The 12,293-nt window shown below is 49.0% G+C and overlaps 1 protein-coding gene across 1 annotated transcript in view; it reads left to right on the plus strand.

Annotated features, from left to right (window-relative positions):
- The first annotated feature begins 226 nt into the window (after positions 1 to 226).
- The window catches only part of GABRR2 (gamma-aminobutyric acid type A receptor subunit rho2), a 43,844-nt gene continuing 31,777 nt past the window's right edge, over positions 227 to 12,293 (plus strand). The window contains exons 1-2 of the mRNA XM_059176326.1: positions 227 to 354; positions 7,872 to 7,978. Coding sequence (XP_059032309.1) covers positions 242 to 354; positions 7,872 to 7,978 — 220 coding nt within the window. The 5' untranslated portion in view covers positions 227 to 241. The remainder of the gene's footprint in view (positions 355 to 7,871; positions 7,979 to 12,293) is intronic.

Below are 12,293 nucleotides of genomic sequence, written 5' to 3' on the forward strand. Positions count from 1 at the left end.
GCCTTGGTGTTTGTGTCACGCCTTGGCGGGGTGGGGGTGTGGGTGTGGTGGGAGGTGGGGTGGGATGAGCATCACTATCAAATATTTAATCGGAAAAACCAGTCCGGCCAGTGGTGCTCTCGCAGCCCCTTCGAGAAGCACCGCCACAAGATGACAGACTGAATGTACGGTGCAGCCCGCAGGGGCCTGCCCCGCTGCAGGTTACTGGAGAGCAGTCTGTGGCATCGTAGATGTTCCCAGAATGCCTTATTTCACAAGACTCATTTTGCTCTTGTTTTGCCTGACGGCTCTTGTGGAGAGCAGAAAGCCCAAGAGGAGGAGATCGACTGGGCAGCTGGAAATGACCAAGCCCAGGTAAAGGCTTGGGTGGGAGGGGAGGAAGGTCACCTGCCTGCAGGGGCGCTCAGCGCGCCAGCTCCCAGGAGGGCCGGGGCTTACACTGACCCGCTGGGATCTATTTTCCAGCCGGAGGTTGATGGGGCCACCACCTCGCTGAAAACAGCCTCTCTCAGAGCATAGATATTCTCTAGGGTCACAAGCTGTGAGAGAGCAAAGCCAGACCGGGCTGAGGAGTTTGTTCTGGCATTGGTGTTCTGTCCAGGCATTTCGATTTCAGGCAGGCGGTTGAAAATTTCGTGGGTTAAAAACATCTTGTACTTCTCAATTTGTGCTGCTTTGTTCCTCAGGATGACATCCGGTAGGGACCATGGGACCTGCTGAGTAATGGCACTCAAGAATTTTGGAGGGGTGGGGAGGAGAAGGGAGCGGTGGGGAGGGGCAGGGGGACCCCTGTAGATAGGAATTTAGTTTGAGCTATTGAGAAAAAATGTAACCGAGAGTTGTCCTCTTTAAATTATTGGATTGGGAACAGCTTTCTGACTGTATCGGGTATCATTTCACTGTTTCAATCTGAAAAAGGTGTTTGAAATTTGCTAGGTTATCCAAAATACATGCGTAGGCAACAGGTGTAGGCAACTGCCATTGCACGATGTAACAGAAACATTTCCAAGATACTGGTTTGGCCTGGAATGTGCATTGAAAATCATATTACAAATCGAAGTTCCTTAGTAAGTTTGCTTGAACCGATGCACAAAGCCTGATACCCTAGGCCTGATGGAAACGACTGTTTGGCGTGAAGAAAAGAGCAAGCAGCTGAGAGGTAGAGGGTGTGTGTAAGATGTCACACATCTGTTCCCCATTCTACAAAGCATTTCAAGAACTAGAGATTGTGAATATAAACTAATATATGGAGGCACATTTTCTAGGTCACTGGCTTTTATTTTTAATCAGGCATCGCTATTGGTGACAATTTTTTGAAATTGTACTTCTGACAGATCTACCTATAAGTTACATACATACATACATAGACTATTGCATACATAGACTATTACACATATGTATATTAAAGTAAAACTTGATTGCTTCATTATTTTTAGATAAAAACTATCAGCGAGAATTGCATTCTCTACTTTCTGCATCCTAGTAGACCGTCTTAAGCTCCCAGGAATATGCCGGCTTCAGAGACTGCCGCTCTCCGGGAGGCCCAAGCTCTGCAGGGCCATTTAATCCTAGTCACGCAGAAAGCAACAGATACAACTTGTCCAGGAGGACAGGAAGGAGGCACTCAGTGCAAGTCTCCTCCTGGGGGGATGTTGCCAGAATTCGAGGCTGTTGAACTGGAAGGAGCCTCAGGGATCATGTGATCCTGCAATTCCTCTGAGCCCTAAGACTGTGAAAGGTGAATAGGTGTTGGGTGAAAAGGGGTCTTGGGCTCAAAGAAACTTGGGAAACTCTGGTTTAGATCATTTTGAACAGCTGTCTTTATAGCACAGCTTCTCGAACCTTTATTATGCAAATAGACATTCTGAATCTTGAAGAGGAAAATAAATTATACAGTTTCTCAAAAAAAAAATCCCCTGCTTTTTTGGAACTATCTTGAGGGATTCATATTTTACAGAGCACGTATTGGGAAACACGGTTTCAATTTTATGGATGCTGAGAAGTCTGTTGGAAGGCAGGACTAATTCATACAGGTACCTAGTGACCCCACTGGGCTAGAACATAGGTTCCTTGATTTTCTCAGCCTGGAGGAAAAGCATTGTATGGACTTGTCTATTCCCTGAGAACAGTTCTGGGGTTCAACAGGAACCCCTCAGGGATCCTCAAGGATCCTGCTTGGCAGCCTGGGCTGTCATACCTGTGGTCACTCCTCAGAAGACCACAGTCATTCCCAGGTACTGGCATGAGCTTGGGGACAGACTGAATCTGACCCTTAGGTGTGAGGAGAGTTTCTTGAAATCCATCCCAGAGGGTGTTAAAGTGGAAGAAAAGAACCCACACATTCAAGAAATAAAAAACAATTACTGAAAGGAGGCTAGGAGAGAGGATAGAGAAAATGATTCTAGGCCTTTCTAAATCCACCAGGGCATGTGCAGGCTCAGACCGTCATAAGGCTCTGTCGGTGAAAAATTTCAGCCAAGTGTCAGACTAAAATATTACTTTCCTCGTTGACACACAAGAGTTAAGCTGTACAGATAAAGAGGAACAAAATGACTTCATCTCTGTAAGGTAGCTTCTTTCCTTGGAAGTCTGTCCCCACCTTCCACATCACACCGTCTTACACACACATACCATATACCGTACACAGGAATTCACCCAGTCACTCACACACACACACACACACACACACACACACACTGTTAGGATCTTTTCGAACCTACGTACTTTCCGTATCATCTCCCCAAGGCACTCTCACAAAACAAGTATTCTGCTCAGAAGGTGCTTTTTCCAGACCTGCTTCTGGTTTTCCCACCCCTCGTGTCCCCCTTTATGGAACTGCTGCCACCTGAACCTGGTTTCTCCCGACTATTCGATTTGCTCTCTTCTCCCCGCCTTTCTTTCTCCGGCTTTATTCTAGTCCCTCCCTGCCCGCTACGTGAGTTGGCTTCCTGACCCTGTGATTGCTCCCCACCCAGCAAGAGAGGCCCTTCTCCCTGGAGATCTGAAAATGAACCTAGCTCTGGGCTCTGGGGGTCCGGGCTCTCACCAGATAACACGCTCTGGTTCCTCCTGGTCCCAGAGCCTGGGGGCCCCTTCCAGATTTCCTCTCCCATTTGCAGTCCCCGTGGCCAGCCTTCTCGGGGTCTGCTCGTGGCTCACGTGGTGCCAGGCCCAGGAGCAGCTTTGCTTTCCTGCTACCCAGTGATCCTCAGTGGCCTGGGGAAGAAGGTGGGGCCAGGAAGTCAGAGAAACCAGGTTTGGACCCTGGTTCTGTGGCTCCCTGGCCACGGCGGTGTTTCCTAATCTTTCTGAACCTTGTTTCTCTAACTGAAAAAGGTGCTCGTGAGACCTTTTCCCCTGGGATGAGGGGTTAACCACAGCTCAGGGCCTGCACGGAGGGAGGGTGTCACATACAGGCATGGTCATCCTGCCCGCTATTGTGCTACCAAATGAACCTCAGCACGGTGGCACCAGCCCTGCCTCTCGAAGGGGTCATGAGCAAATTTTTCCTCCCTCTCCACCCAAGGCTGTGGAGGTTCTGGCTCCCCTGCATTGGGCCGGGACTCAGAGTATGGCCCCTGGAGTCTAGGGTCTTTGGGCCAAGGCATCCAGGCACTGGAAGGATGAACTGAGGGCATGTGGCTCACACAAAAAGCCCAAGGCTGGAGATATTAGTGGCCTGAGTTATCAAGTAATTGGTTCCTTTAAAAACAACAACAAAACCTAGTTCTGGGCCCTCAGGATTGGCACAGGCATTTCAATCTCCTCTCTCCTGCAGTGGGACTGGAATTCTGCGACTTCCGCAACCAAATCCTCCCCTCTAAATGGAGAGGGATACTGCTGGACAGCTGGGATTTGCTCCCCATGAGGCAGAGGGGTAGGGCGCCGGCAGCACTCACAATTGAATGTCCGTGATGTGCTAAGTCCTTAGGCTGAGCTCTTCCTCTGCCTTTCCGCGGTGCCATTGCTGGGTGTCCAATATGGCCTGTCATGCAATTGCTGTGCAGGGAACCCGGCCTGGTCCCTCCTGACTTCAGGAGCCAGGCTTGGGGTGGAGACCATGACAGTGGAAGCTTGGTGGAGGTATCCTGATAGTGACCACCACGCTTCAAGGGACCCAGACTTGGGTTCCATATTCCAGCTCACTGGGAGGAAGACGTTACATTAGACTTCCCTCCAATGGGCTTGTCTAAAAGCAACTCCAACTTCTTCCTCCAACTTGCTTAACGCCTTCAGTGTTTTCCCATTGCCTTTGGATAAAGACAGAAGTCTCAACATGGTCTTCAAGGCTCTGCCTGGCCCGGTCCCCGCCTACCCCGCAACCTCTTCCTCCCCTTCCCCTTTTATTGAATCCCCTCTCAACCTGCAGCCTAGACCACCTCAAACGAGAGGTGTGTTGAGTTTAAATGCCTATAGGGTATCCATCGGGGATCATCAGGTCGGCAGTTGGATAAAAGATCTAGAGCAGAGGGTACAGATGCCGGAATCTGTAGCCACAGACATAGGCTCGCCTGCCAAAGAGGGTGTAGAAGGAGAAGAGGCGGCGGCTGGGACAGCGCCCTGGGGATATTAGCGTTGATGGGGTGAGCTGAGGGCAGGGAGGCGGCAATGGACATTGAGAACGAGCTCTCAGGTGTTAGGAGGACAGCCCAGTGCTTGGTCCTGAAAGACCAGATTTCTAGGAGAGGCATGGTCCTCCAGGTGGCAGAGAAGCCAGCGCTCAGCGGGGCTTTGGGGCCTGCACAAGTGACGCAGGAAGTGCTTGGGGGTGAGGAGGCGGCTGCAACCTGTGGCACACAGTTCTCTGGGAGGATTATGGATTTGTGAGGAGGGGGGATCTTTTTTTTTTTTTTTTTTAAGAGAAAGTTTAAAGACAAATATATCTACCACACCTGTAATGCTACCACTTTTCAATAAATTTTATGTGAGGAAGATGTGTGGTCTAGACAGATCTTCTGCTTAGTTTGGGTTCAAGGGAGGAGAGACTTGAATCCAGTTTGAAGGCTGACGAGAAGGAGCCGTGGGTGGGAAAGGGAGATGCTGATGTAGCTGGGGTGAGGGTGTTTGAGGGCAGATGTCAAGGGCTCTGGGAGGAGAACCAGGCACCTCTGCCAAGCCCCCAGGGACACTAAGAACCTGCAAGGCTGACAGAAATGAAAATAATCCTACTGCCCGTGCCCCCACCCTGTTTTCACCTTCTCCCTGGGTATCTTACAGGCACCTCGAAATCAAGATGGCTCAGAATGAAATGCACCCTCTTCACCACAAACGTGCCCTTTGCCATCTCAGGGAATGCCCCCACCATTCACCCAGGTGCTCAAGTCATAAGCCAGAGTCATCTTTGCCCCTCTCTTTCCCTCACAGCCTATATATAATCCATCAGCTAGACCTTTCTGTCTTCCTTAGATCTGATCACTTCTCTGCACCTCCCTTCCCTACAGCCCTGATCCAGGAACCATGTTCTTAGCAAGTTTCCTAATGGTCTCCTGTGTCTGCTGTGCCCTCTTCAGTCTTCTCTACAGTGGCCAGGAGATTGTCTCAGGTCCTAAACGAGTCCTTGTGACTCTCGTGTTCAGAATTTCATGGGTTTCCCTGTCAGTATTATACTCATGAGGGTCTCATGATCTTGTCCCTGGCCTTATCTCCCACCTTCTTTCTTACTGCTTTGTTTCTCCTTGCTCTCCTCACACAAGCCAGACTCACCTCAGGACATTTGCACTTGCTGTTCTCCCAGAGTACACTTCTTCACATCTTCTCATGACTTGCTCTGTCCCTCATCCCATCTGGGTCTCAGATGGTTTCCCTGATCACTTCCACCCCAATCCATCTTCCTCTTATTTCTTATCCTGCTTGATTACATTTTTATGGCACTTAGCACTTTCTGAAGTTACATTACTTATCTGTCCACTTGCTTATTGTCTGTCTCCCCCACCGGGTTATCAGCCCAGTGAGGGCAATGAGTATATGTCCTCCCCATGACTAGTACCGCATCTGGACAGAGTCAGTTCTCCAAAGATATGTGGTTACCAAGTGGATTTGAGTCTAGGAATTGAGGAATTGTGCAACCAAAGTGTAGGACGGCTGTCCCTTTGGATGCTGACATCCCAAGGTTGATGGGCCAAAGCTATCGCAGGAAGAGGGAGAGTGGTTGGGAGGTCTGGAGCTCCAGGTGGTTCTGAGAGTAGGGCTATAAGGTGGGAAGCCCAGCTTATAGGGGAATATGCTTCTTGGTGGGAAGGGAGGTGGGCAGACCAACCTTTAGACCAGCACTGTGTAAATAAAACTTTTGAAGACCATGGAAATGTTACAGATGTGCACTATCCAACATAGTAGCCACCAGCCTCATGTGGCTATTAAGCACATAAGTATGGCTAGTGTAATTAAATAACATTAATATTATCTTATTATTGACTTTATTTTATTAATTAAATTTCAATTTAATTTAATTTAATTTAATTTAAATTGACTTCAACAGCCACACGGAGCTAGTGGCTACTTTATTGATCAGCACGGCTTTAGCCCTCCCAACAAATTACACCACCTGGGCAGAGCTTCCAGAGAATAAAAGTTAAGAAAGATTTCATAGGAAGATGTCTCAAAGAACAGGACCTTGAGAGAGGAAACATGTTACTTCCCTCTTACAGAGTTTAAACAGGAACTATGCCTGTTTCTCTAAAAAAAAGAAACATGAAAGCATGATAAGAACATTGAGAGTAAAATAAGGATGTATATATAAATGAGCAACAAACATTCAACCCCAAATCTCTTCATTTACAGAGCCCTTAAACATTCTGTACAGAACAAAATTTACAGTAACACTGACTTCTGATTTGGTTGTTTTGTTTCTTCTGCAAGAATTAGATCTCACAGGTGCGTGGGTGGCTCAGTTGGTTAAGCGTCTACCTTCAGTCAGGTCATGACCTCCAGGTCCTGGGATCAAGTCCCGCGTTGGGCTCCCTGTTCAGCAGGGAGTCTGCTTCTCCCTCTGACCCTCCTTTCGCTCATGCTCTCTCTCTCTCATTCTTTCTCTCTCAAATAAAATAAAATAAAATAAAATAAACAAGAATTAGATCTCATATCTTGTCAGACACAAATCCTTCCTCCCTCCCTCTCTCCTTACTCTTCTGCCTCCTCTCTTCCTTGTTTTTGTTTAGTGATGATCATGTCAGCAGAATATTGCTTTAGAATATTTTGGATTTTATTGTTTTTGGATTATGTGTGGTTGTGGTGAAGGGAAAAAAAAATAAAGAAGTTCTAGAAAGAGTGAGTGTGGGTGAGAGAGACTAGAAAATGACTACTTTGCCATCTGGGTTGAAGAAAGAGAGTGAACTCGGGTCTGCAGTCCTGGCTGGCTCCAGTGTCCACCACCTATCTGAGTGGCTGGAACAACTCTGTCCCCAACCGGGGCCTTGATCCCCACTATGTGTGCCTTGTCTGTTCCCCCTGGGGTTGAGGCTCTGCTCCAGTGTGGGTTCTGCCTCCAGCTGCCAGCTGGACTGAGACAAGGAGCGTCAGGTCTGGTGAGGCTAAAACCAGTATTTTAAAACTTTCACTATATTTGTGTCAGAATTTTATTGATTATGAAACAATACTATAGCAACATAAGAGAAACATTTAAAAAGCAAAAAATTTCTAATTCTCCACCATTCAACCCAACGGCTGTCATGCAATCGTAACTTACCTTAGGAAAGTTCTGGAAGGGTCTGGTCCTCAGGACCTGCTTGTGAGGACCTGAGGGGGACAGGGTGGGTGGGAAGGAGTGTGAGTGTGTGTGTGTGTGTGTCTAGCCTTCAACGGATGGAGAAAAGTTTCCTTACAAGTAAATCCTACATTGTGTGCCGTTGAAAAATGTCTCTTGCTTGTTTTTGCAGTCACCTATATAAGAAGAACCTTGACATGACCAAAATCCGCAAGGGAAAACCTCAGCCTCTTCTCCGAGTGGAGGATCATGATTTCTCCATGAGGCCTGCTTTTGGAGGTAGGACTGAGCGCTTCCCTTGGCCGGCGAGGGGCCTGGTCCCTGGGGTGGCCCGCTGCTGCTCTGTCCCATTCTCTCTGGCACAGCCCTCCCCTGAATCCCCACTCACAGTCAGATAAGCCCAACTGGGCTTCCAGAGTCCCTCATTTTCCCAAGGAGAGGAGAGCTGGAAGGAAGTGAGCGAGAGGGGTGCCGACGGAAGTGTTGCTGACCACTAAGCTGCCAACTCTCTCTTCCTCAATTACAAAGCCTGCCTGGAATGTCTGGACACAGAATGGCTCCTGCTCAGCCTCCCTGTGATTAGCTGGGAATTGCAGCAACAACAATTTAACCCATGACAAGTCCTCTCCTAGACTCGCTCTCAAGGGGGGTGTTGCTACTTTGGAGTCAGGGAGGGGTCGTGCGAGGCTGGTGGCTGTCCCTTCCAGGAGCTGGAGAAATGCCATAGGCAGGACAGGAAAGCCATCTGTTCTGACCAGGCAGGGAGTGGGCTGAGAAGAGCAGAATGCATGAGCTGGGAGGACCAATGTCCCCACCTTGTGGATTCGGGAAACTGAGGCCCAGAGCATTTCAGCCTCTGGGCCCCAGCCAAAGCAGACCTGGGTCATTTGGCTTCCCACTCCCTTTATCTCCCTTTCCAGATCTCCTTCTTCTTCTTTTTTTTTTTTTTTTAAATTTTTAAAGATTTTATTTGTTTGACAGAGATCACAAGTGGGCAGAGAGGCAGGCAGGGGTGGAGGGGAAGCAGGCTCCCTGCTGAGCAGAGAACCAGATGCGGGGCTCCATCCCAGGACCCTGAGATCATGACCTGAGCCAAAGGCAGAGGCTTTAACCTACTGAGCCATCCAGGCACCCCTCCAGATCTTCTCTTAAGTCCCTGGGGCTATAGGGGTGATCTGTGGGCAAGTCAAAGACCCTCTCTGAGCCTCTGTTTGCTGGTTTGTAAAATGGGGATAGTAATCCCTACATCATGTTGTCATGGGTGTGTGTGTGGGGGGGGTTGTCAGGATTAAAGGAGATAATGTATGTAAAGCCCTTGACACATAAGGGTTCCCGGTCCCCTTAGAAAAACCCAGCTGTCAGGCCTTCCTCTGTGGGCCTATTAAGGGATTAGACATTCGTTTATCCCAGAGGCCTTTGCATTTTAAAAGGCCTCAAAGCCTCTCCCTCCATCCTGGAGCTCTCACACCTACTGAGCAGGAGGATGAAAGGGGCAAGCAGATTATGGCCGGTGCCTCTTCTTCCTCTCTTCTTCCTGTCCCCAGTGCTGCTCACCACGGGCTCAGGTCAGGAGGCGGCCCTCTCTCTGCCCTGCCTCCGCCCTTGCTGGTCCTCCCCAGCCCCCCCCCCCGGGGGGGGGGCTCACCATAGTCATGCTGACAGGGAATTTTAGGAAGATAAATTTCTCTTGAATGAGCGGCTCAGAAATTGCTATATCGGCTCCAGGAGGTCTGAGAGGACCCTGTCAGCGGAAGGTTCCTGTTGCCTTTCTCTTGGAGCCTCAGTTAAGATACCGAGGGTTGGCTAAGCAGTGAGAACAAGAACACACAACAGTATTCATGACAGCAACATATTTATAGTGGTTTTCTGTGGCAGGCACCATTCTAGTCAAGGAGTGTATGTCCTCACAACAGCTCCGTGAGATAGATATTATTTTCCCCAGATGGGGAAACTGAGGCCCAAGAGGTGAAGGGACTGGCTCGGGTCACCCTCCTGCTGAGGTTAGGCTCGAGGTCCCTCCTGGCTGAGGCGCCTCCTTGTCGCTTCTACCTGTGCATCCCTCAACGCAGGGCTGACCTATCCAGCAGGCAAGTAGGCATAGTGTCAAACGCTCACAGTGATACTCTTAGAAGCCTCTGGAAATATTTTAAAATCAGAAAAAGAAAAAAAATACAATGTTAGGTAGGATATATAAGATCCAAATCTTATATATTATGTAATTATATGTTCACCTCATACCAATAGAGTTATAAAATATGTTTTTTTAAAAAAATAAAATACGCTTTTTAACCTTTTTTATGGAGGAAGGAGCCCATGAAAGCAAAAGTGCCCAGGGTTCCCCAAAGTCATGCCGTGGCTTGCCTCAGTACACGGAGTTGTGGGGCAGGTGTGTGTATATGGGGACAGGTACTATCCCAAAGAACTTGCAGGAACTTTCCACCGGAGGCTGTTGGCTGCTGGCAAGAGCCTGAGCAGGCACCTGGTCCAAACCCTCAGATTACCTGGTTTAAAAAAGAAGAGCCTGAGGCCCCGGGGGCTTAGGAGGTGGCTACAGAGCAGCCAGAACAGAACTTTGGTTTCATCTTCCATATAAGCTGCAGAACTGAGAGCCTCATAAAAACACTCCCTCCTCCAGGAGAAAGCCAGGAAGCCAGGAGCTGGCTCTCAGTTGCCAAGTTCCCGGAAAACCTGGCTCAGGGCAGAATCTTCCAGCAGGCTGCAGTCCCAGTCCCGGTGCCCCTTCCTCCAGCCACATCTGAGTAGCAAGTTGGACTTCCTGTGCCCCGATCCCTGCCACCGCTGGGCCCACCAAAGGGGCCGCGCAGGGTGCGGGGTCAGGACGGTCCCCTGCCCCTGCCCGAGCTAGCCTCTGAGGCTGGGAAGGCCCTGACCTGAGGCTTCTACCCATCAGATCTCAGTTCCCAAAGCACAGGGTGGAGTCTGTTTCGCCCTCTTTCCAATCCCCTTCCCCAGGGCATTTGGTCCTCTGGGCACCTTTTATCCGGTGCAGGGCTTTTCTGGGTGTCCAGACATCACCTGGCTGAAGTGGGGGACAGGGGGCACATAGCGAGGTGGCAAGGCTGCACACTCTCACCCACCCACAGATAAGATAAGGGGGCTAGTGACTTCAGTCCAGGCTTCAGTCCAGGCCAAGCAGGTGGGATGGGGCCATCACAGCAGTGTGGAGGATCTGGAGATGTTTAGAGCCAGGAAGCCTTCCCTGCGGGTGCTCCTGAGGGTCCCAGCCCACCAGCACCTCATCCTTGGATGGGGGACACCGCCCACGTGTCAAGCAGTTCTCCGAGGAAGGAGGCTGGCAGACAGCACCTAGGGGACTCTGGGCAAGTGAAGAAGGCACTCCTTCCTTGTGCCAGGCCCCCGGGGAGAAGCAGAGCCTGGGCCCGTCCTGACCCCCATCTCCCCTTAGCACCCGCGCACCCTAAGCGGGTCATGTGAACAAAGATGTCTGTTGCTCTTTGTGGGGGGTGTCTAACTCCTGTCTTCTCTTTCTAGTTTGTTTCCTTAAGAGGGGCTTCCTTGTGGATTGATGTTTAAAAGTAGTTGAAGTAGAGAAGAATTTATCTAAGGTTAGATACCCCATGGGTGACCTTTTTAGTCCGGAAGGAGAAAAGATTAAAAATCTAGCAGCTTCCTAATAATCCCAGGGATCAGTTGAAACGAAAATACCTTGCCTAAGCTGCCAGCTGTCAGATTCAGTATGTGTCCTGGTTAGAGGAAGCTCCAGAGACCTGGGGGGGGTTGGCGGGGGACTCCTCTGTGTGTCAGGAGATGGGTTGCAATGCTGGTGGGTTTTGTGTGTGTGTGTGTGTTTTGTTTTTTAAATTTAATTGTAGTTTTTTTAAAAAAAATTGTGGTAATATATATAGAACATAAACGCTTCCCATTTTAACCATTTCTTTTTTTTTCATTTTCATTTTTTATTTTTTTATAAACATATATTTTTATCCTCAGGGGTACTGTTTTAACCATTTCTAAGGGTACAGGTCAGTGGCCCTTTTTCTCTACCACCACCACCTCCCATCTCCAGAATTTTTTCATCCTCCCAAACTGAAACTCTGTACCCATTAAACACTTAACTCCTATTCCGTCCTGTTTTCCCAGCCCCTGGCAACCACCATTCCACTTTCTGTCTTTATGAATTTGACTACTCTAGGTACCTTGTGTGAGTGGAATCAGACAGTTTTTGACTGAATTTTGTGACTGGCTTATTTCGTTTAGCATAATGTCCTCAAGGCTCACCCATGTTGTCAGGATGTCCTTCCTTTTTATTATTTTATTTATTTATTTTTAATATTTTTAAAAATTTATTTATTTGACAGAGATCACAAGTAGGCAGAGAGGCAGGAAGGGAAGCAGGCTCCCTGCTGAGCAGAGAGCCCGATACAGAGGCTCGATCCCAGGACCCTGGTATCATGACCCAAGCCAAAGGCAGAGGCTTTAACCCACTGAGCCACCCAGGTGCCCCTGTCCTTCCTTTTTAAAGCCAAGTAATACTCCACTGGGTGTATAGCTCCCCTTTTGTTTACCCATCCATCTGTTAGCAGATACTGGGTTGTTTCCACCTTTCTGCCGT

Source organism: Mustela lutreola, chromosome 6 (genome assembly GCF_030435805.1).
Source record: "Mustela lutreola isolate mMusLut2 chromosome 6, mMusLut2.pri, whole genome shotgun sequence".
NCBI classification, from domain to species: Eukaryota; Metazoa; Chordata; class Mammalia; order Carnivora; family Mustelidae; genus Mustela; species Mustela lutreola.